This window comes from Zeus faber (assembly GCF_960531495.2).
Source record: "Zeus faber genome assembly, chromosome: 1".
Classification (NCBI taxonomy): Eukaryota; Metazoa; Chordata; class Actinopteri; order Zeiformes; family Zeidae; genus Zeus; species Zeus faber.
This window is the reverse complement of record NC_137193.1, coordinates 36793729-36816842: the sequence shown is the minus strand read 5'-3', so window position 1 is coordinate 36816842 and position 23114 is coordinate 36793729. Positions and strand designations below refer to the sequence as shown.

Below are 23114 nucleotides of genomic sequence, written 5' to 3'. Positions count from 1 at the left end.
TGTAGATGTTAATGGCTCATTTTAGGTTACCAAAGCAACTATTCTTGTTTTCATGGGATTATAGGGTTAGTAACTCATTAAACGAATCAAAACATACCTATGAATATTATATTCCATTTCTGCCAAGTCCGTACCACTAGATGCCACTAAATCTTACACACTGGTCCTTGAAATCTGAATTGACTTTCTTTTAACCTGCAATAGCATGAAAGCAGTTCTACCAGAAGGAAATATGCAATTAAGTCTGGGTGATATTGAACAAATCAAATATCACAATATTTTCTGACAAATCCCTCATTATCAATATTTTGACAATTTTTGGGGGATGATTATCAGTGCGTTAATACAAAATGTATACACGGGAAATATTTCAGAATCAATCATTAGTAATGTTACGTTACATTGGTAAAGTAGCCGAACTTTCCTGCTTCACCGACACGCCAACGTTCAAAGACTTTCGATAGGGTAATGGAACGAGATGAGTTTTAGAATAAGATGCTTTGTGACACATCCAGTTTGCTATTAATGTGCAGGTTGTGGTTCGGAAATTTCATTTGTGCGGTGCGTGGTGTAGTCATCTGTAGTGCTCTGTAGTGGTTGGAGATTACAAACTAGGTGTGTGTCTCCATGTACCGTCTTAAATGGTAGATATCTGCGGGGCTGTTAGATTAATATTTTATCTCTTTGGTCCCCATTACTTTGTCGGATTCATGAAAAATACAATGAACAGTAGTCTATAAAAACTCGTGACCACGTCAGGTTGAGTGCACTCGACTGTATGACTGATTGATATGTTCAGACCCAGCGAGGCATCAGAAAAATAGAAGCCGTCATATGGTAAATACTCACAGAAATACCACAACATTTTTCGTATTTCATGGAAACGTAACTTATTGAAAATGCAATTCGAGGAAAAAAGTCGCCTCTAGTTCCACAAGTTCGATTACCTTCGTAACTCTCCGTAAATTCATAAACCTGTGTAAATACGTCATAATTGACGCACACGAGACCCAACGTGACCTGCCATCACTGAGACTGCACATGTTCTTACACACAACAAGATAAGTTATAACAATGACATGGTTTGGTTTCAATAAATAAAGTTAAAACACATAAAAACATTACACTGTTGTTAACTACAATACTGAACAGAATTACCAAAAAATGGACTAAAATATAAAAAAAGGAAAAAAATTATATAATGAACAATGCTGGGCATGTCGGAAAGAACAAAGAAAGAAATATTATGCAATTAATACGAGACGAGGGGAAAAAAGAAAAGGATATAATTACATTTGTTAGCGAACAATTTAGACACAAGATAAGTACTGGTCCAGAATATGTTTGTGCAGTTTACCATCGACAACTTGTTCGCTTTTTTTTTACTCAAGTCATTAAATGTCCAACAGAAGAATATCCAAAAAAAGGAAAAATAATTGCTTCAATCTCTATTAATTGTATAACATAAACATAATTTGTAATGTATAATATTTCCACAAATGCACAAACATTTCTCATGACGTTGTATTTAGTTGTATTTTCTAAATTGAACCTTCTGGTCAACTGCGAATTTGTTTTACATGTCACAGGAAAATTATTTTAGGTGAAGTTCCAGAGGAAAGTACTGTAAACGACTTTACTTTAGATCCTATTCCCCCAGAAATAAAGGGCTTTAACTCAGTGGAACAACACTTAATTGCAAGAAATATTCCATTTATGAAAATTCTAGCGTTACCAAAAGGTGGACAGAATGCTGTCATGGACCAGTCACATGTGTGCCTTCAAATATCACCAGTGTAACAAATATATTTCCAAGATCTGATGATAATGACCTTATTATTCATGTCAAATTGGAGAAGTTAATTGTAAGTTATCTTACAAATGCCATTTTAAATATCAATATGTTCATACAGCTAAAATAAAAACAGCATTGGCGTATCTTTGAATCACAAATAGTGGTATAAGGATGTACAATTTTACAATGAATGGAATAATCCTCTTTCCAAAATTCAAGATCCAAAAGCCACAAACAACAATAATGAATCTGCTAATTTGCATTGATAATATTGAAATTGCAGATTTAAGTTCAGAAGAAGAACATTTTTGATGAAACATTAACTGATAAACAACAATATGGAATGTTTTTGACAAATAAAAAATCTTGAATCTTATGTACACATATTTCCAGGCACTTGATATTGTAGAGGAAGTATTAGAACAGCACTTTGATGACATTTTGTCCATAGCACCAGCAGAAGGAACAACCCTCTACCTTTATTGGGAGATGAAACCAATGAAGCAAAATGTTTCCCAGTTCTTTTCCCAAACAACAGGAATCAGGTAGCAGGAAATATAGATAAAACTTTAAAAACTCACCGGAAATTGAGCAACATTGGCATTACATCATGAACCAAGGCTATATAAATCCACGGTTCGCTGTCTGCAGCTATAATTATTATTATTACTATTATTATTGGGAGCCCACAGGGCTGGACCCCTCATATCACCCCTTACTCATTCCTTACTAACCCCCCAAGTCAGTCGAAAACATATTCTGTGTTTGTGTCCTCACACATAGAGTTAGCTTGCAGCTCCAAGGTGACAGGTCTGAATTGTGTCACTTTTATTTTAGTCAGCAAAGTTTAAAAAGTAAAAAAAAAAACTCTATTGAGGGAAATGCAGCGTTTTATCCGTTTAAATGGAACAGTGTTGTTGGAAAACACTTGTGACATCATAAACCGATATTATAGGAGTCCACTTTACGTCTCTAGGTTCGTTGTCGGAGAGTTGCGTTGTGTAGACCGCATACCTGAGCAGCCGATGCGGCATTCAAAGTAAACCCTGAAAATCATAACTTGTTTTGCGTTTCAGAGAACCCAGAAAACTATAATACGTACTTAACACGACTAAATTGGACCCTGTGTATTGCTGCCTGCAGCTATATTTTTAATGAGGGTTTCACTGCGAAGCAACAATTCCTATTATTTATTTATTTATTTATTTATTTATTTTTCCCAATAACTCATCCATACTTGGGTAACTTTTGTCCTTTTCAGCACACCTGTAGTCCAGGCCATGCGTAACCTAGACACAAATAATGGCACTTGGCCCATATCGTGCCCTATAACATACATTGGAGTCAAAGGCTCAATGTTGCCGCCACATTTGTCCTCGCAAAGTGAAACTTGATTCACATATGCAGCTGCACAATTTTGCAATTGGGACTATAAGGTCCACCTATAATTTATTTCTGCCATTTAGAATTTTTGAAAAACCTTGGATTGGTTAACAATTGGGAAATTGAGCAATAATTTGCTAAATAATTGGCAATAATTGGCTAAATTATTAGGCAATCAATTTAAAAAAAATTGGCAAAAACATAAGATTTGCTGTAAATCATGACACAGTAATAATTCCACTTGAAATATGTCAGAGCAGCCAGAAAAATTATGGTAAACATGTTTACCAAGTGCCGTGATGATAACTTGATATTTTAAGAAAATATTAAGACATCAGTCCACAACAAAAAATTGACACACAGCCTGTATCAAGAGGGCCTCTTTGGCGTAGAGTTTACTGTTTGCCCCCATTACAGACTACCTTTATGGTATTGAGTGAAGATTCTCATTTCTCGTCTCGAATTTGTTCAGAAACCGATTTTGGTGGCCTGAAAAGGTGAAACGAGTTAAAGTTTACAGACTAATACAACACGGAACTCATGCTGAAACCCTACTGTTTCACGTCACTTCAGCGTCCCTACTGGCGGTGCAAATGCAACCACAAAAACAGCCCTTGAAGGTATCTAGTTCTCGGCGGACCTTCCTAGTTCCCCTCAGGGAGTCCCCAGAACTGTTTGGTCTGAAAACACCTATACCATGCACAATTTAGCTTCTTTTGTTCATTCCTTGTCATTCTGGGGAACCAGGTCCATTGCTGCCATGCAGCTATATTAAATTATAAATTTTACTTTTTACTTCTCTAAAATTGTCTTGTCAGCACAGTTTAGACAGAGAATCCTGTTTACTTGTTGTGTTGGGCTATGGCATGGAATTTTCCAGCAACATTTATAACAAATCCAACAAATATGACCTCACTTCTGTGGTTTCTGAACAGTGACTGTTATTCATCTATGGCATCTATGGAAAAATTGCATCACAGTAGGAACTCCTATATACTAGAATTTGATTGGGGATGGTGCAGTTTGTTAGCAAATAACTGGACGTTAATAAATCCAATCAGTCGTGAACGACAAGTGAGTGCATGTAATAACCAGGTGCATAAATATACTTACATAAAGTCATCACGCTGCCAGTGACATTTTTAAGGTTCATTCAGGAAATTAAAATGGCAGGAAGGCTGAGGTAAAAGTAAAGAACTCCCAAAGGGACATGAACACAGACTTTGATTGCTAAACCGCTGCTTGATAAGTCAATATATAAAAAAATAATGTTACTGTTAAATTCCTCTCAAACTGAGATCCGATTGTCAATTAGTCAATCACATGTTTACTAACAAAAAATATGTTTGCTTGTTTAATAAATAGTTTGATTATTTAAGTGTCTACGTTTCTATCACTAGTGGAGTTGTTTCACGCACACAGACTTAATGTGGAGCATGCTCCTGTTAGAAGTCAAATTTAATTACAGCTGAGGAAAAGACGACAACATCTTTGGAGAGCTCCCATTGTTGTTGTGTAGGCTTGTGTTGCAAAAACCTGGAGAAACTTTACTGTCATGATGTTTCTACTTGTGTGCAACAGTTTAGACCGGTGATTATCAACCTTTTTCATATCAAGGACCCTCAATTCGATACACATTGAATGTCTGTCCTCTCGTTGGGGAGATGACAGTGAAACTAGGATCAAAACAGTTGTATTCTCTCATGGTGGTATCATCTTGTAAATGAGATAATGGTGAATTTTAACTATTAATCATTTTGCTTATTTCTTGTACAACAGCAGTGTTTTCCATAGCAGTAATTAAAAGAGCTTCAGTGATTCTACAACTGAAAATTGTGTTTCTGTGAGGTAGAGACAGTCAGAGACTGATATTATTTCGCACCATGTCAATATCATATTGGCTGTATGTATTATGTATTCAGCATCCCGTGTTCAAGACTCTTATGTTCATCACGTGGAACATCAGCACCCCTGTTAAATCTTTCAGATGTGACACGAGTCTGAAAAAGTAGGTCACATTTCCTCATTATTAATTCAGTCTGCACATCATGGATTGCGATAGGCCGATGCCTTAATTCCGTAACGATGCTGCTGAAAGCCGGCACGGAGCGGCATCAGCCTCTTCAGCCTGTCCTGCATTGCTTGTCGGTTTGGGTGAATATTGGGCTCAGACGGAGATCCCTGCAGTCCTGTGTGGGATGGGAGCGCATCGTGCCAGTGCAGAGTACAGACAGAAGGAGAGAGAGAGGATGAGGACGGAGAGCGTGTCAGCCGCGGTGCTCGGCAGCGCAGGCTTCAGATATTTCTACTCAGTCTGCTTCGTCAGACTGTTCGGTCTGTGAGTATCTGCCTCTGTGTCATGCTAGCATGCTAACAGCTCCCTGCGTTGCTGCTGTGCCAGAGCACTGCAGCAAAATGGATCCCAAAATAGAAACATAACAAGGAGCGCTGCATTGGGGGGGGGGGTTGTTTACCTTCATTCAGTCTGTGTTTACACCTGCCTTCTCCGTCAACGCTGAGGTGTGTTGTAGGACTGTGGTGTGTTTATGTGTAGTATGACTGAGGTGTAAGTAGTAGTGTAAACAAGTGTAAATGTGACTAGTAGGGTTGTTCCTTACGACTAATTTCCCTGAAATTTAGAGAAGTTTCAACTTAGACTAGTCGACTAGTCTAAAAGTCAGAGAAAATGTTGCGTATATTATAAAAAAATATATTGCGTATATTATGAAAAATATTAAGTTTATTATAGGAGCCATTTGAAACCGTAATAACCGAATCATATTTTAAATGCCGCTGCCAAGGCATAATTCACCATCTTTCGGGGACTATCGCACGCATTCAAGCTCCACCTCCCCAGCGGACTGGGTCAGCGATGCGCCCGAGCCTGGGGGGCCCTGGATTGTGGAAGGTGCGGCAAGAGCGAGTCCACAGCCCCGGGAAGCGGCGAGTTTGAGGTGGAGCCCTGAGCCCTTCCAAGCTAACTCAGAGGCGGTCACAGCACAGGAAAAGCAACTGACGAGGGGTCCCTAATAGGGGACACTGACACCGGGAAATAGATCTTCCTTACGCCACATTTGCCACACCCGACTGTGTGGGCGGGGATTCGGTGCTGGGCTTTTTCCTCTTTGCTTGCAGCTACCGAGGGAATCTGTTTCAGGTTTATCGCACATGCTCAAGCTCCACCGCCCCAGCGGACGGTGCGAAGGAGGGCTGATGGTGCGCCCGAGCCCCAGGGGACCATGATCCCCGTCCGTGGATGGGGAAGGCGCAGCGAGTCCCCGGCCCCGCAAAGTAGCGAGAGGTTGGGGCAGAGGGTCACTGTAAAGCTGGTGGCGAGATCCCGGACGATGATCCTGGACTGGGATGGGGAAGGGGCAGCAAGTAATAGAGTCCACGGCCGTGTGAAATGCTCCCGACGGGACGCAGACGTCGGAAAACCATCTTCCATGGGGCCCATTTATGTCAATATGTAATTTAAATGGTACATTTATAAAATAATAATGGTGCCTAATGAGTTGAACCGACTAGTGAGGCTAGCAACGTTTAATAAACTGGTCGACTAATCGTGCTCATCCCTAGTATAACTGAGGTGTGTGTAATAATATAATAGCATAATGATGCCAGTACACCCTTTAATAACAATTAACTTTTAATTCTTAAGTATATAATGTGAAAAAATATTAAAATATCCTAAATAAATAAAACATCAACAAAATCAAACCACCAAACCAAAACAATAAATATAATGGACTCTCGGGCTCGAGTAACACGTTATCTTCACCTAGTTATGTATATAGTTTTTTCCCATTCATTTGATTCAGTTACATTCATTTGTAAAATGGTTTACACAATGCAATAATTGTGACACATAATTCCTTCCATAACGCAGTTTTATTAACTTTGAAACATGCAAATGTACAACATTGGGGCTACATTACCTCATTGAGCTGCCAGTTTTGTTCAGAGCCATTTCCAATTATATTTGAACATAAGTTCAAATATATGTAGAGTAGTTATGGATATATATAAAAGATTTATGTTAAGAGCATAAGAGTCATTTTGATCATAAATTCCCATGTGACTTGAACGCAGCGTCTGTAGGAGTACCAGTGGCAGAGAGTCCACCATGGATTCTAGCTTAGATAAAACTCAGCCAGGGACTATCATTGTGGTCACTGTGAAAACTCCAAAAGATCAGGAGGAGGCTATCATTTCGGAGGATTCTTCTGTCGCCGATGTACTGTTTATGTTTTGTCACATTGATACTTGGAGTCTCTTACCAGCGATGTGGAAAAAGTTGCGACCTAGTATTATAATGGTAGGCAAAACCCTGCTGTTTATTCTGGCATGATGTTGGCTAAAATGTTGGAGACATTCTCATGTGAACAAACATGCACGTAAACACAATGGGCAATTATCGAGGTGAGAAAAATTATCAAGGTAATGTCCATATATGTGACCCACCGCATACTTTAGGGTCATTTGGCGGCTTTCTACTTTTTTCACATCATTTGAAAGTGGAGAATCACAGCTTCCAAACAAGGTGTCACTTGTGCAAATCAAGCAAATATTTTGAAAGCTATGACTTGTTAATGACAAGGGTGTGGCAAACCGTGTCTTCTGAGATAATCACCTTCAAAGTTTCGCCCAGACTTGCTTCATTCAGCTAGCTCCCAGAATGGGGTCAAAAGACTTGTTCTCCAAGTCCGGGATAATATCAGATTCATCAACGCTGTAGTTCTCGGCGTCGCTGTCGGAGAACTGACTATCATCGCAGAAAATGAAGTCCAGTGCGTGCTGCTAACACTGACTTGGATCTATCGCACTGGTCAGATTAAGGTCCGCGATATGATATAGATCTTCCTCCACCCGCTTCTCCTCATCCATAACAACACAGGGAAATTAAAGTTTTCACAGAGAAGTGAAACCAGATCCTCGTCTTCTTTACGGAAGTGACGTCAGTGATGTCAGGATTTCTTCTTTTATGGTAGACGTTGGTAGACGCCCCATGTGTGTAAAGGTAGTACGATTTAAAGGTTGAACTCTATCAAAACGGTTTCACATTGTGACTACACACCACATGGAATATGGATATGAATGATCTTTACCTGGGCGGGCGCTTTAAAGGAGACGATCGATCGACGCTATTCAGTGTCTTGCTAAGTGAACTGTGTTTCCCCATGTAATCTTACGGTAATATTTAACTCCACGGTATAACATCTTTCTACTACTTATAAATCAATTGGTTTTGACAAAGGGTTCAAAAAAATCAAATTTTCAACATATTTGGCTGCTCCTGGCGATTTTATAGATGTGCGAGACAGCGGGTTTTGCTGTGGTGGGTCACATATCGTACGATAAGTTGATACGGTAAATATTGCGACACACTTAACGCCGAGCTGTACGTAGTAGGACATCAGGTGTGTGTAATAGGACTTTGAGGTATGTATAGTAGGATTGAGGTGTGTGTAGTAGGATACATGTATTTAATTACAACTTTCCGAACGGTTAGTCTTCCATGAATTCAATATTTTTGTTAGACTTTTGTTTTTAAAATCAAAACAGAAGTCAAAGTGTAAAGGAAGTGTGATGCTCCAGTATGTGATCTATTTCTCTCTCTCTCTCTCTTTCTGTGTGTGTGTGTGTGTGTGTGTGTGTGTGTGTGTGTGTGTGTGTGTGTGTGTGTGTGTGTGTGTGTGTGTGTGTGTGTGTGTGTGTGTGTGTGTGTGTGTGTGTGTGTGTGTGTGTGTGTGTGTGTGTAGTCATGATGAAGGTGAGGCAGACTGCTTCCCAGAGATCCAGGCCTCGCCACCCCCTTCACCCTTCCTGTCAGCCATCTTGGCAGCTTTCCAGCCGGTCACCTACGACAATGAGGAGGATGCCTGGCGTTGCCACGTCAACCAGATGCTGTCAGACACAGACGGCTCCTCTGCCGTCTACACTTTCCATGTGTTCTCGCAACTCTTCCAGGTGACACCTCAGATCTTGTGATATGTATTATTGTGTAAATTTATCATTAATTCCTCAGATTGTGGTGATAAATTCTGATGTTTGTTGTCATTACAGAGTATTCAGAGGAAATTTGGCTCCATCACGCGCTCCTCCGTGCGCTTCCTGGGAGAGCGGCTCCAGCGAATGGGGAACCACTTCCTCAGCTCCCTGGAGGTCATGACCTCCCGCTCGCAGTGTCCCACAGTGCTGCTGGACGCCGAGACGGTGAGACTCACATTCCACTGTTCTATCCGCTCCAGACACCACCTCACCTCTGGACGCTCCCGGTCCTCCTCACAGGGAACAGACTCGTGTGATCTGTCAATTTAATATTGACATTGTGGTATGAGGTTGGATATCATCTGGGATCCTGGTGACATGGTGATACAGTTAGATCTAGTCTTTAAGGAGCGTCACAAGAAAGTCATTTTTTTTCAGTTGTCTGAATTTCAAAGACTTGTAGTTTTATTCAATGGTCAGAAATATCCACATTACCAATGATCAATTCGCAGATATTTCTTGTGTGTGAATATCCTATTATATCACCCACAGTCATCCCCAAAATTGTATTATTGAGAATTGTGTTGATTTTTATCAGTATCACCCAGTGCCAGTGCAGAGCAACTCTCCCCCCACAGCTCCAGGACAACGTGTGGCAAATGTGTCCCATAATCTTCCAGCATGGATATGGTCAAAATCATACCATATCATATTTTATGACGAATATTTCCATCGATAATAAGGGTTTCTTAAGGAGAGCGGTAGCAGCGAAGACTAGAATCCCTGAACAGCAAGCTGTATATTTTGTTTGGTAAATGAAAGCCTGTGCGTGTTTGGTGGGGTTCTGACTGGTCCTCTGCGTTTACCGTTTTTCCCTCTATACAGCTTGTGTCGTGTGGACTGCTGGAAACGCTGAAGTTCAGCGTTCTGGAGCTGCAGGAGCACCTGGACACCTACAACGCCAAGAGGGAAGCTGCAGAGCAGGTTTGAGCTGCAGGATCTGGAGGACAACGCTTTTTTTTTAACTGCATTTCCTTTTTTTAGATTGTCTTTTTATTTTCAAACTTCTTGCACATATCTAGAAACGACACATTATCAACTTTCCGTATTTTTCCACTTTACTTTCATAATCGTCCCAGTGTGCAAAATGACAGCTTGCCCCCCCCCCCCCCCCCCGCAGCCTAAAAATAGCCCTGAGCTCCTAAATCAGTTATAGAGAGTAGTGGGGGGGGCAGATGAGATTGCAGGGGTTTCTGGGATGCAGCGAGGCTAATTGAATGAGGCAGCCCCCCCACCTACTGTGGACCAGACTGACTGCCTTTAATTTACCAAGTACAAGCCTTTTATTAAATATACCCCCCCTGCAACCAACAAACCAAGCCTACAAGCAACATTTACTACACACACACACACACACACACACTGTGGGGAAGGGCAACATGTCGACACATCAGCACACTGTGGAATAAGGCCAGATATGATCAGAGGTTTAATGATATAGCCAAACTTTAACTAAATGTAATGGCCATATAAGAACCACAAATATTAGAAATAAGTAAATATAAAATATTACAGTATGTACGGTACAATACACATTAATAGTCGTTTCGGAAGAAACACTACATCATAGGACGCATTTTCTGGCTTCAACGGGAGACAAGAACTTGTATTTGAGTCTAATATTTGCTCCAACTCTCATCAGCAGCACTTCCTTATGGAGACTTAGGGGCGTAGTCTCAGCTAATTAGATGTTGTGGGTGCAATTTCTCCTCATATAGCAATTCACAGGTTTTGTTTTTTTTCCTCCGCCTTATTTTTCGACCATGGTTCGATCAGAACTCAACGCTGAATAAATTAAAAAGATACTGATACCAATAACACTCAAAAATATTTGAGTTTTGCTTCAACTAATGGAACAGGACAGTGAAGTGAAAAGCACAGTGGAGCTCCATTTAAATTAAATACATTAATACAGTCACTGATCACTAGAGCCAACCAACTGCACTGTACTTTATCTCCATCTCTCCACTGATCTCTCTCTCCTTATCTTTCTACTGATCTCTCCACCCTCCAGTGGCTGCAGAACTGCAGGAAGACCTTTGGAGACAAAGACAGCAGCCAGCATGCCGACACTCAGTCTCAGGTACGAGAGAGAACGTGTGACTTATGGAAAAATATTCCTCATGTCAGTTTTGGAAAAGTCCTCACGTCCAAATCCTCCTCATAACAGGACACTGACACCCCTTGGATTTACTGATTATGAAGTTCTATTGAAAGCCTGAAAGTCCAAACGGAATATAATATCATGATATATAATATAGTATATATAGGGCCCTACCAAATTCACAGTAAATTTTGCTCCATTTCTTAGACCTAGATTCTCAAAAATAACATATTTTAAAAGAAAAATGACATTTCACGGCCATGATTGAATTTAACTTTTGAAGCACACAGTCAGGCCAAACAGTTCTCATCACAGTGCAGTGATGTTTTATCCGGTGCCTGGTGTTTTATGTTTACATCCAGTGCGTAGTGAAGACTCACTGAGACGAGCTTAACACTAGGGCCCAACCAATTTATCGGCAGCTCTCATCAGCGATACGTCTCGCAGCCTCCTCTAGCCACGCGCCAACCAGGCTTCTACATTACCCACAATGCAATGCCTTAAAGCAACAGGCGCGGTCACTGCCTGATCTGTCCTGGAATTATACTATTTTAATTTTAGATTTGTTAAATAAACATGTGCGTACTATGCCAACAGAGTGACACTGCTTTTTTATGATAATAATGACTTGTTACTGTGATTTTAGTTAAATAGTTACGGTTCAAACAGATTTTTTTATTATATATATAAAAAAAAAAAAAATTGGTATTGCGTTTGTGACAAAAAAATCCATATCAGTTGGGCCCTACTTAACACGTACTTGACAGTATTAAAATAATTTCATGTACATAGCCCCAAAAAAAAGCCAGATTAGTGCATGGACAAGAATGGCAAGTACCATATAAATATAATATAAATGTTTATTTGCACTTAAAGTGAAAAAGACTTTTATTTGAAATTTGAACTGGACATTTCCCTGTTAGTTATATGTTTTGTTTTACTATAACTCAGTGAGAGTTTATGAATTATTCTGGAACTTAGTGACAGTCCCATATTCTATTTTACTGGAACTCAGTGACAGTTTCATGTTCTATTATTGTTCCATAGTGAATAATAAGCAATAATAAACACACAGTGTCAAAATCAGCAATCTCACTATTGTAGTAACTGAACATTGCAGCGGTAGTCCGTATGTGCAGCTGTCCCATCACGTGAGCTTGATCAGATCACAGGATGTATTTGTCATTGACGTACAGCAGATATACCCAATGATATACCCAAACCAAATTATAAGAAGATTTGATTTCTTCAGTCACGGTATAAACTAAAAATGATTGGACGACAATGTAAAAGATATTTAACAGTTAAAGGTTTTATTACGAACATACAATTTTATGAAAATCGAAATGGGCAGGTGATATATATTTTTTTAATATGGAATCGGAATCGGCCAAGAACATTGCAATCGGTGCATCTCTAGTTGGTAAACATGGTCGGTAACTTAACAAGATGATTTCAAGGGGTATATCCTAATTAGATACTTACTATCTCTAGTTAGCCATAGTAGCTCACATACGATGTGATGAGCCTCGTTACGAGACGACTACGTGTGAATAACTGATGGAGTCTTTTAGCTGCTAACTCAAACACGCCCTGTCACACTGTTGTGGTTCTCAAAATATTTTCTTAGGTTGGCAGGTGATATGGGCCAACATTATGTGCCAGAATTATGATAGGTATATGACACAATGTAATGTCATTTAATATAATGCAATATAATATTGTATAAACTTGTATCGTCAAATATGACCTGATATATTTTAAAATCAGATAAAGAGCAACTTCCAGGAACACAGATATTTCTCAGTGTTGCATCTGAAAGATCCATGCAGACACCAGCACTTACAAGTTCACATACAGGTCAAGGTTTTTAGGAGAATTGTAATTAAACAGGGAACAGTTCTCTGTTCATCTTTAGGAAACAGGAGCTTGCTTGAATCTTTTGAAATTCATTACGGCAAGTTATTTTTTTTCTGAGCCGCTTTGTCTAAAGGAGTTTGATGAACGACAGCCCTGTGTTCCTCTGATCGCTGGCTTTCAGGAAGTGAGCTCTGAACAACAGAATAATCAGATCAGTGCAGGGAAGACGGATGGAGCTGCAGATGTAATCGTTGTTTTCTAGATGCAGTGTATGCTGCATGCAGCATATGGCGTCACGTGTGTGGACGCAGAGTCGCTTTGGCTGTGGTGATTGTGTGAGTGGAGTGCTATTCAGTTGATAGTCATGGGTGTTGAAACTGTGGCATTTGATTCCAAATGTATCTCTTCTGCGTCTGGATTTTTCAAATCTAGACTACAGATTTAATAAAAAATAGTTATTACCTTGAACTCACTATTTCCAATATAAAACAAAAAATTTGGATTTAAATTATTGGTGCAAACAACCAATGTTGATGTCAAGTAAATTATGAGTCATGGGGGGGGGGGTACGAGACTGTTTTAAAACTGAACTACGAGTCCTCAAACCATTGTGTTCATAATGATCCAATCACAAGCTCCATGCCAGTGAACACTACTGTAGAACTGTAGATTAAATACCCAATTCAGCTGGCCTCAGAGTTCTAGAAAAGAATATGGCCCAACTTGAACTAAATGTAATTGGCATATTGGAACTACAATTAGTCAATATTCAATATTGTAGTATATACAGTATAATACATATTAATAGTCACTTCAGTGGACACTGGGGATGCAATGGTACACTGTATGTTATCGAACCGTTCGTTACGCACCCTAAGGTTCAATACGCACACGTGAACTGTGGTATCACAGTATCATGGCAGAAGTCCACCGGACGCGTCGTCACAGCGTGCAGGCACGGCGTGCAGTAACTGTCGCTTCCTAATTAGATCCACTGTTGCAGCTCCACCGGCCACGCCGGTCACACAGGGTCCACACGGAGCCGTGTGGCATTTCTATATTTTTGCGCAAGGTCTATTTAAAAATTTTTACTGCAAGCAGCTACCCAGCCTTTTTGATCTAAACAAGAGATACAACTACATAGAAATGTTTTTGTAAAGAGTGCAATCAACCAAGGTGTCCAGTCGGAAAATAACCCCCTGGGTGGCCCGTTCCCTCTTGATTACTGACTCCACTTTAGACTCTCTCTCTCGCTTCCACTTGCACTAGTGTCGGGTCATTCACAAATGATCCGGTTCTTTCGAACGGCTCTTTTGTATGAATGAAGGGAACCGAGTCTCGCTGGGTGAGGAGCCATTCTTTGTTTTATAAAGTTTTACAGTTGTTTGTTTAAGTTGCCGTCTCCTGCCGCTGGAAAATGTTTCCCCCTCCATGTGAGGGATAGCCTATGCACCAGGGCACCTCCCTCGCCGGGAGGTGCCCTGGCTAAAAAGGAGCGCACTCACTGTAATGTCAGGTTCACAAAGTGAAGGCACACACACACACTGGTCTGACTGTGAGGTTTTATTTCGATAAGTTATTTTACTATTTTTATTTATGTGTGAAGAATACTGTTGATACCTCTTATACATAAAAATAAAGAACATAGTAATGTTTTTTATTTCTTATTGTGAAACTTTTAAACATTTTTAAATATTATAAATAGAAGTAAATAAATATGAACGAAAATTCATATTTGAATTACCCACAATCCTGGACACCTCCCCTCCAATCAGACGAACTTATGCAAATTATAACAACCCACCAATGAACATGAACCCCGTCTCCTCCCTCTCCCCACAGTCATACACACAGGGCGTGACACTAGTTATTTGTGGCAGACTACTATCAAAACATTCTTTACAACTTATAACTTTTACTTTTTTTTTCTTAAATATAAAGATACCAAAACCGTACCATTATCGTGGCCCCAAAACATACATACCGAACCGTGAGCCCACTGTACCGTGGCATCCCTAGGGGACACACTACGTAATGGGACTCATTTTCTTGCTTCAACTTTAAATACCGTAACTATTTGTAATAATTTTAATACTTCTATTTCAGTAAAATATTTGCTCCATCTCTGAGCAGCAGGAACTTCCTTATATGAAGAAATTAAGAAGTGGTTTATGCTAATTAAAAGTTGTGGGCACCTGCCTTTCAGTTTAGAATGGTTCAGATTCATTAACTTACCCACACTGATAACAACAAATATGGCTGCTAGGCACAAGGCCTGAACCGAGCAATGAGTTTGCATATCCAACTTTTCTGCAAAGTAAGAACATTTCTATGCACATGTTTGAGAATGAGGCCCTTTAACTCCAACCTTCCAACCTCTCTCTCTCGCTCTCTCTCTCTCTCTCGCTCTCTCTCTCTCTCTCTCTCTCTCTCTCTCTCCCCCCCCCATTCCCTGTCCTCCCACCCTATCCGTCTTCCCTGACCAATAGCAGGGAGGGCTGATGCTGCTCCTCTGATTGGCTATGGGGCTGCAGGCCCTCAGCCTCCATGAGGAAGCTCTCACTAACTCTGGCTCTTTTCTTCCTCTGTGTTTGTTGTGTGTTGTGACCTGCTCACCCTCTTGCTTAGCAAATGGAGAATCTAGCAGTAAGTGGTTCTCATGTTCTAGACTCTTCATGACAGTAATAATCGTTCCATCCGGACCAATAACTCACCACTCCATCTCTCGCTCCGTCAGGCCCGGGTATCCCCTCCCCATTCCTCCGTCCTCTTGATCTTTTCCGTTTAAAAAAAACTTTTAACTTCCCAATCCCATTGAAATCCATTAATTTTTGTGTACCATACCCTAACTGAGCCATCACCCTCTAACCCTCTCGCACTCTGAATTAAATGTACAGTTTGACTCTGATTTGCGGAGGAGTAGGAGATAGGGGGAGAGCTGTGGGGGAGGAGGTAATAGATCTCTCATCTTTAGATTCCCTTTATCCTGCATGCTTTATCCCTCCATCCCCATATGCTGTTCCTCTCCCAGTTTTCCTGCGTTAAAGTGAATTGAGATTATTTGGACGTTTTCTACATTGAGCAAGACATGATGCGGTAGCGTGTCAGGTGAAGGTGACCGTTTTCGCCTGAAGCTCCATGCAAACTTGATTTTCTGTTTTATGGGATTGTGACTCTGCAAGTGAACAAAATAAATGCGAGGTAAAGACATGGGAGTGATGATGATGTATGGGAGTGATATCAACAATGGTCACAAATCTTCGATTTGCTGACGACTTTGGTGACTCCTGACACCAAGTTGATGACTTTGCACATCAAACTTCTTAATGAGTTGGTCTGAGTAGAAGACGTGATCTAAACCCCCCACCCCCCCCTGGCCAGGAAATCAAGTTTGTACATCCTGAAGCCCCCGGCCCCCGCCCCTGTTCGGCCATGTTAACCCCTCTAACCCCAGGATCCCCACCCTTCTGATCATGTGACCTGCGATGACGAGCAGCGAGCGTTCCATCTGACTCTGCCCTCCCTCCCCTCGCTAGGAGTTGGAGCTCTGTCGCCGGCTCTACAAGCTGCACTTCCAGCTGCTGCTGCTGTTCCAGGCCTACTGCAAACTGGTCAGCAGGGTGGACACCATCAAGAGGGAGGCGGAGGTGAGACCACCACAACACACCGTAGCATTTATACTCTTCTTCTACGAGTATCGTTACTCACACACTGGCTGTCACTCACTGTATGAGCCTGATTCACGCAGAATATGACAGATGCAAGAACAAACCGGAAGTTTATTCATTTCTATGGAGAGTCAGATTCCACACGAGGAAAGCTGTGACGTGTTGCGGTGCGGAATTTATGCTTGCGTTGAAAGCTCTGGGATGAGTTCAAATTTTAAAAACGCAAGTGATGTCAATCAAGTTTTTGTTTTTTTTATTTCTGTATTTTTTTTTAATTGGAACTGGGCTTAAAAGTGAAGTTAATAAGTCACGTATATAAAATGACGACATTAATGTTAACCTTGGATGTCACCACCAATCTCAATGAACAACTCCCACCCTGAATCAACAGCAGCTTAATGTTGATGGAAAAGTTTATTCAACACAAGTAGTGAAGATGTTCATCTCATTGTATTTAAATGTGAACTGTGATTGACTCATCTTGCCGTGTTGGTTATTTATAGTTACCAAAATGAAGGGAAAACATAACATTTTTGTTCATAAAAAAAAAGTATTTTTGTTAAACCACTTAAAGTCTTAAGTAATATACTAATATATGTACAGTTGATATAAAACATTCGATTTCCTGTTGAAAATTAGATTCTGGCGGTGCGCCGTCGACACATGGGTTGAAATTTCTCAAAGTATGTCATTCCACGTTCCACCAGGGGGCATTGTGTTCTGGCTCTGTTCACGTCTGTCAATAGTGTACGCGGCACGAGACGTATGAAGTAAATGTTTTGGTATGTAGATAGACGTATATGGATTTATTCTAATGGAATTAGTGGAGCGTCGCTAGAATCCCACCAACTCCGTCATTAGCGGCTTGAACTGCATTTGACCACAATCTGCACGGAGTTCCGCCGTCCAGCGCCGTAGTTTTAAAGAGCTTCGGGGAGCATTGATCAGATTAAAGCACTCTATGCGATTAAAGCTTCCTGGGATGGACAGAATGGTTGGCAGTTCCACTTAATCACTGCCCAGTACTCAGAATAAGATTTTGTCTTCTGACTTCCTGTATAGGTGTATGTGTCTTTGTGTCTTCCTAGGATGTTAAATTCAGCCTGTGTAGTGTGCACGTGCATCGCCTTTTTCTAATGAGCGGCGCTGCTCTCCCAGGTCACCAACATGTCAGAGGAGCTGGCCCTCCTGGAGGGCTGCCTGAAGGAGGCGGAGAGAGGAAGTGATGCACAGGAAGACGTCTGCATGTCGGACTCCGCCCAGACCAGCACTGAAACGGCCATCCAGTCGCTGATTGAAACCCTGAGAGCACGAGACTTTAGCGCCGCCCTCACGCAGGTCAAAGTCTTCAGGCAAGTCCAGCCACTTCCTCTGAAACCTTCTGAAAGTTTTCTTACAGGGCCTCTGAGTCAGTGCTGCCACTCTGCAATAGACTTGGGCGACTGGACGAATATATCAAATATCAACCAAAAGATCGGCTAAAAAAACGACAGACACAGACCAGGACGGGCTTTCTCCGGGATAATTACACAATCTGATCCTTTTATTTTGTTATCCCTTAAAAACTCCTAATTAAGCGTTTGTTTAACCATACCCCCACGCTGTGGCCAGTGAGACCCGGTGCTCCGTCCCCGGCCGTGTTTGCAAAGACGGCAAATTACTTCTTTTAAGTCCTTGGTTTGCTGGTTGCATCCGGTTTAAAACCCAAATGATCCCATATGAAATTGCAGAGGGAGAGGGAGACAGAAGCGTATGGAGAGGTGCATCCGGATGCCCGCAGTCCGATCCACTTGGCCCACTCCTCCCCTCTCCCCCACTGACGAATATATCAACAATCGCCGGTTGTTGGGCTGACTGTTGCCTGTAGGAAAATTTTGGACATATCGCCCAACTCTGTTCTGCAATGATTCCCTTTCTTTCTGTCCAACCCATTCTGGAAGTTGCTGTAGTTAAAGGGTAACTTGTGTATTGTTTACCTATAGTCCGGATCCCGGCATGCAGTTTAGTCAGTTACCTGCTATTGACACCACAAGACCAACTCCCTATCCATAAGTAAATAAACTGGACCGATGCGTGTTTAACCCCCGTCCTGCTCCCTCGCCCCAGGTCTCTGTGGCCCAACGACATCTTCGGCAGCGAGGACGACGACGCCGTCCAGACGCTGCTGCACATCTACTTCCGCCACGAGACGCTGGGCCAGACGGGCTGCCTGGCGGTGCTGGGGCCCTGCAGGGACCTGAGCCAGGCCAGCAGCCGCCTGACAGAGCTCAACCTGCAGCTCCACCAGGCTCTGAGCCAGGCCTGCCCCGCCCATGCCTCCACCCTGCTCAGCACGGGGCTCTGAGCCTGGACCTGGACCTCCGCCTGCCGGGGGGCCCAAATACTCCACCAATAAGGGCTAAAGGATGAGTGGGAATAACTGTGACTCTCAAATATATATAGATATATCTATATATATTGAATAGTTTAAGCTACTATTTTTTTCCCTGAGCCTTTAAACCAACTCAGAAAATTCATTTGCAATAAAAGGCGCTGGTGTTGTTGCCATAGACTGGCTTGGGACGGACACGATTTATGACGCTAAAAAAATATTTTTATTATATATATATATATATATATATAAATATATATATATATATACATTTTTTTTTTTTTTTTGCTTTTGATTGGAGCGTCCTGCGCTGCGTGGTGGTGTTGGAGTGACGCTCACAGCAAAACGCATTAAAAATAATCTACTTTAACTAAAAAGGTTTTGAGACGCATGCTTGAAAAGAAGCACTGCAAGATTATTTTTTGAGAAATGTATTTTTTATTAGCGCTAACATCCTAGGTTGTAAATGTTTAGTGTATTTAACATGTTACCCTGCGGGGGGCGTCCCCCCCAGGGCTGTAAAAAGAGAATCTATCTGTTTATCGACCTGCTTGGAGAGGAAGACTCTTTAACCAAATCAGTAGCTGCCTTTAGACAATGGTGACTGTGCTCTGTACTCTGGTAAACGCTCTCCCTCTCTCCATACACACACAATGCATCTAATTGCACATGGTGCAGACTGGCTACAGCTCATTACGGAAACATCAGTAACTTATTTTACTCTGTATATATTTTAGAAGATGTTTGGTGATAACCAGTATTTTTTCCCTCCTGTTTGTTTGTGTGATGCACTGTTAACCCAATGCATCATTGGAATCCAACCACACTGACTTTTCAAAACATCTCCCAAATTCTGGCCTGGTTGGTGCTGGGGTGGGTTGCGCCTACCAAGCTGAAGTCCTATGCATTCCTCCTCTCCACTGTGACCCCCCCCCCCATCCCCAATCAGTGTGTCAGGACAGGGGTGAGGTCTGACACAAACCCTGTGTGGAAACTTCGTCACGGCACATGAGCAGCGATCACTGTACTCCTCCTGCTTGTCTGGTACATTTAAATGCTGTTCTTAATTATTTAATGGAGATATTATTTAGCTGGAAGATCTGGTTTTAACATCCTGTTCACTCACACCAGCCTTCACTCTGGACAAATAAAAAGCTGATCATACACCAACTGCTTCTGCGAAATGTTTTATTCCTAATTTAAAGAGCAAATGTCAGGTTGGCATTCCCAGTTAAATATTTGAGAGCTGTAGCGGTTCATGTTTAGATATTTTGTAATGCAATTAGCCACATCAGGCAGACTAGTCAGATGGCGCTACAGTCAATGGAGCGATCTTTAAGGAAACGGCTTTTAGTGCCCTCGTATGAAACTGTTCCACGGTGCTTGATCAATAACTGCTGGGATGAGTTTCCTTCTCCGTCAGATTAGTGTTGACATCACCGACAACCATGGATTTTCAATCATTCCAATTTAAGTGACTTCATGGACTCATGCTGTTGGGCCACTGATGTTACCGCTAAAACTGTCAGGCCACCATGCAGCCTTTAAGGAGAGAGCCTCATCCAGCTTTCACTTATCAGACAAGAAAACATTAGGGAGTCATTAAGCTGGGCTCCCTAAGGAGGTTCCAGCCAAGTGTACAGTCTAGTTGGAGTCATTTCCCCAACTATATAGTATACACAATCTAAGCAAATCTTCTGAGACTGGCTCGCAGAGAAACTTATTTAATTGAGTCCTTGATACAAGATTGAGAGCGACTGCATGAGAAAACATAAAAGCCCAAGTGCCACATAGTAAATTTTATTTCACATTTACAGTCGTGTATGCCATAAATTCTTGAACAAAAAAATATTTGCATGAAAATAATGAAATGTCGAGCATCAAACCCAGATCCCCAAATGCACAGCGGGGGGGGCTCTGTCAGGCCAAAGGTTATCCGGGAAGCTGGAGGTGCAGGATGGAGCTGCTAGATGATATACTTGAAGCTGAAGGTGCTGTCGCACGACAGCCTCTTGCCACAGCACCTGCCACACAGGTCCTGTCTGTGCGGCCGCCGCGGGTCGACGTGACGCGGCGTCACCGCGCAGGAGCAGCGCGCCTTGTTACAGGTCTGCAAGGAAGGAGGAACGTAAGAACACGCAGCGGACATGGAGGGTGGAGACACCTGAGGGTGGGGCTGCTTACATGGCAGGTGATGTCCTCTACGCGGTAGGGGTTAAACTGCTTCTGGCACTTCCTGCAAAACTGTTTGAAATAGACCTGGAACACAAGCACAGGTCAGTGTGTTTCCCCCCACAAATAAACCCTGCTCCCTCCTCCGGGTGCGCACCGCCTCACCTTGCTGGTTCCCTGCACGCACCACACGTACGCGCTCTCCCACCGCAGGTTGCACGCCTTGCAGTGGTAGTAACCGTACTTCTGCTCCAGGAACTGTACCCAAGCAGAATCAGAGTTAAGCCCAGGTTAGGAGGCGCCCAGACGGGGTGTGAGGGCGGGACTTACCTGGAACCGGACCCGGGGCTTAGACTCCTGGACAGGCGGCGGGGTCTCGGTCAACACCGGCGGCTTGGACTTCCTGCGCGGAGCCGCGTCTGCAGCGGGAGGCGCGTCCTGCCGCTCGCCGCTCTGCGCGTCACAACAAGCCGCGTTGTCCTTGCTGTCCTCGTCGTCTTCTTTGTTGTTGTTGTTGTTGTTGTTGTTGTCGTCTGTTTCTTTGTCGTCTTTTTCCTCCACGAGCAGCGCCGTGATGGACCGGAACGCCACGGGGGAGTACACTGCCAGTGTGGGGGGACAGATCGCCTCCTGCCGCGTCTTGCGACGCGCGTCGCGCCTGGTGGAGAGCAGCGTCCTCGGTCCAAGTGCGCACTGCACCGACGCGTCGGTCCGTGGGTTCACCTGCACCGACACGTCCCGGGTGTTGGCCCTGCGGAGCCGGGGGGTCAGCTTGGGGTTGATCTGGGACAGGATGCACCGCAGCTGCGCGCGTTGCTGGTTGTTGAAGGCCTCCGCGTCTCCGTGGGCGGGAAGCAGCTTGGCGTGTTTCCACGCCGGCTCCCGGGTGAACTTGTACGGGCTGTGGGACGAGTAGAAGCCGCGCTGTGACTCTCCGAACGACGCCATGTTGGTCGGAGAGCCGCGGCGTCTGGAGCGTTAAATAGAAGCAACGTCAGGCTGATTGGAAGCAGCTGCGGGGCCACACAGACACGGAGTCACGCTGTCCGACTGTGTTCACGTTTATTGACTTTATTGACTTTTCTTTTGTGTTTTTGTTCACATGTAGTGTCTTCACAGGCCTAGATCTATAATATACACAACTTTACATTTTATTGAGTGCGTTTTCATAAATATATTCTACTTATGGAGGATGGATTGGCACTGCGCGGTCCCCCCCCCCCCAGCCCACCACACACACACACACACACACACACACACACACCTCCACCTCCACCTCCACCCTCTCTTTTATCGCTGCTTTCACACATGCACTCCGGGTGATGTCCGGATAATATCAGGGTTGCAGTGCGCGTGTGAAAGCAGTTTATGTGTCTCTGTCTTGCTGGAGGCTTGTTTTTTGTCCCTGACTCCACACTCACGGATCCTCAACTTGTTTTTCACAGATAACAGTCAAGCTTAGCTGATGAAGTCTCCTATACTATATATACAAATAAACAAACAAATCAATAAATAAATAAATATGTATGTGTGTGTGTTTATATCATAAAACATACATATATATGTGTATGTGTGTGTGTGTGTGTATATATATATACACACAGACACACACACACACACACACACACACACACATATATGTATGTTTTATGATATTTTTTCTATTCTCTTGAAGTATGAAGCTCCAACACAAAATCTCCTCTTTCCAGT

General features: G+C 42.6%; 2 protein-coding genes across 3 annotated transcripts in view; one reads left to right on the top strand and one right to left on the bottom strand.

Annotated features, from left to right (window-relative positions):
* fryl (furry homolog, like) overlaps positions 1-20370 on the top strand; it is an 89129-nt gene extending 68759 nt beyond the window's left edge. The window contains exons 54-61 of one of the 2 annotated variants that reach the window (XM_080004391.1): positions 8941-9148; positions 9245-9394; positions 10055-10153; positions 11244-11312; positions 15822-15839; positions 16730-16840; positions 18020-18213; positions 18968-20370. In XM_080004391.1, coding sequence (XP_079860517.1) covers positions 8941-9148; positions 9245-9394; positions 10055-10153; positions 11244-11312; positions 15822-15839; positions 16730-16840; positions 18020-18213; positions 18968-19205 — 1087 coding nt within the window. In that variant the 3' untranslated portion in view covers positions 19206-20370. The remainder of the gene's footprint in view (positions 1-8940; positions 9149-9244; positions 9395-10054; positions 10154-11243; positions 11313-15821; positions 15840-16729; positions 16841-18019; positions 18214-18967) is intronic. The other variant, XM_080004390.1, reaches the window with a different exon arrangement.
* Positions 20371-21198: 828 nt separating this feature from the next.
* On the bottom strand, positions 21199-22352 carry zar1 (zygote arrest 1; the record flags this gene model as incomplete). Its single annotated transcript, XM_080024165.1, has 4 exons — positions 21199-21342; positions 21417-21491; positions 21570-21662; positions 21735-22352. The coding sequence occupies 4 exons, from the start codon at positions 22350-22352 to the stop codon at positions 21199-21201; spliced, it is 930 nt and encodes a 309-aa protein (XP_079880291.1).
* Positions 22353-23114: the final 762 nt, after the last annotated feature.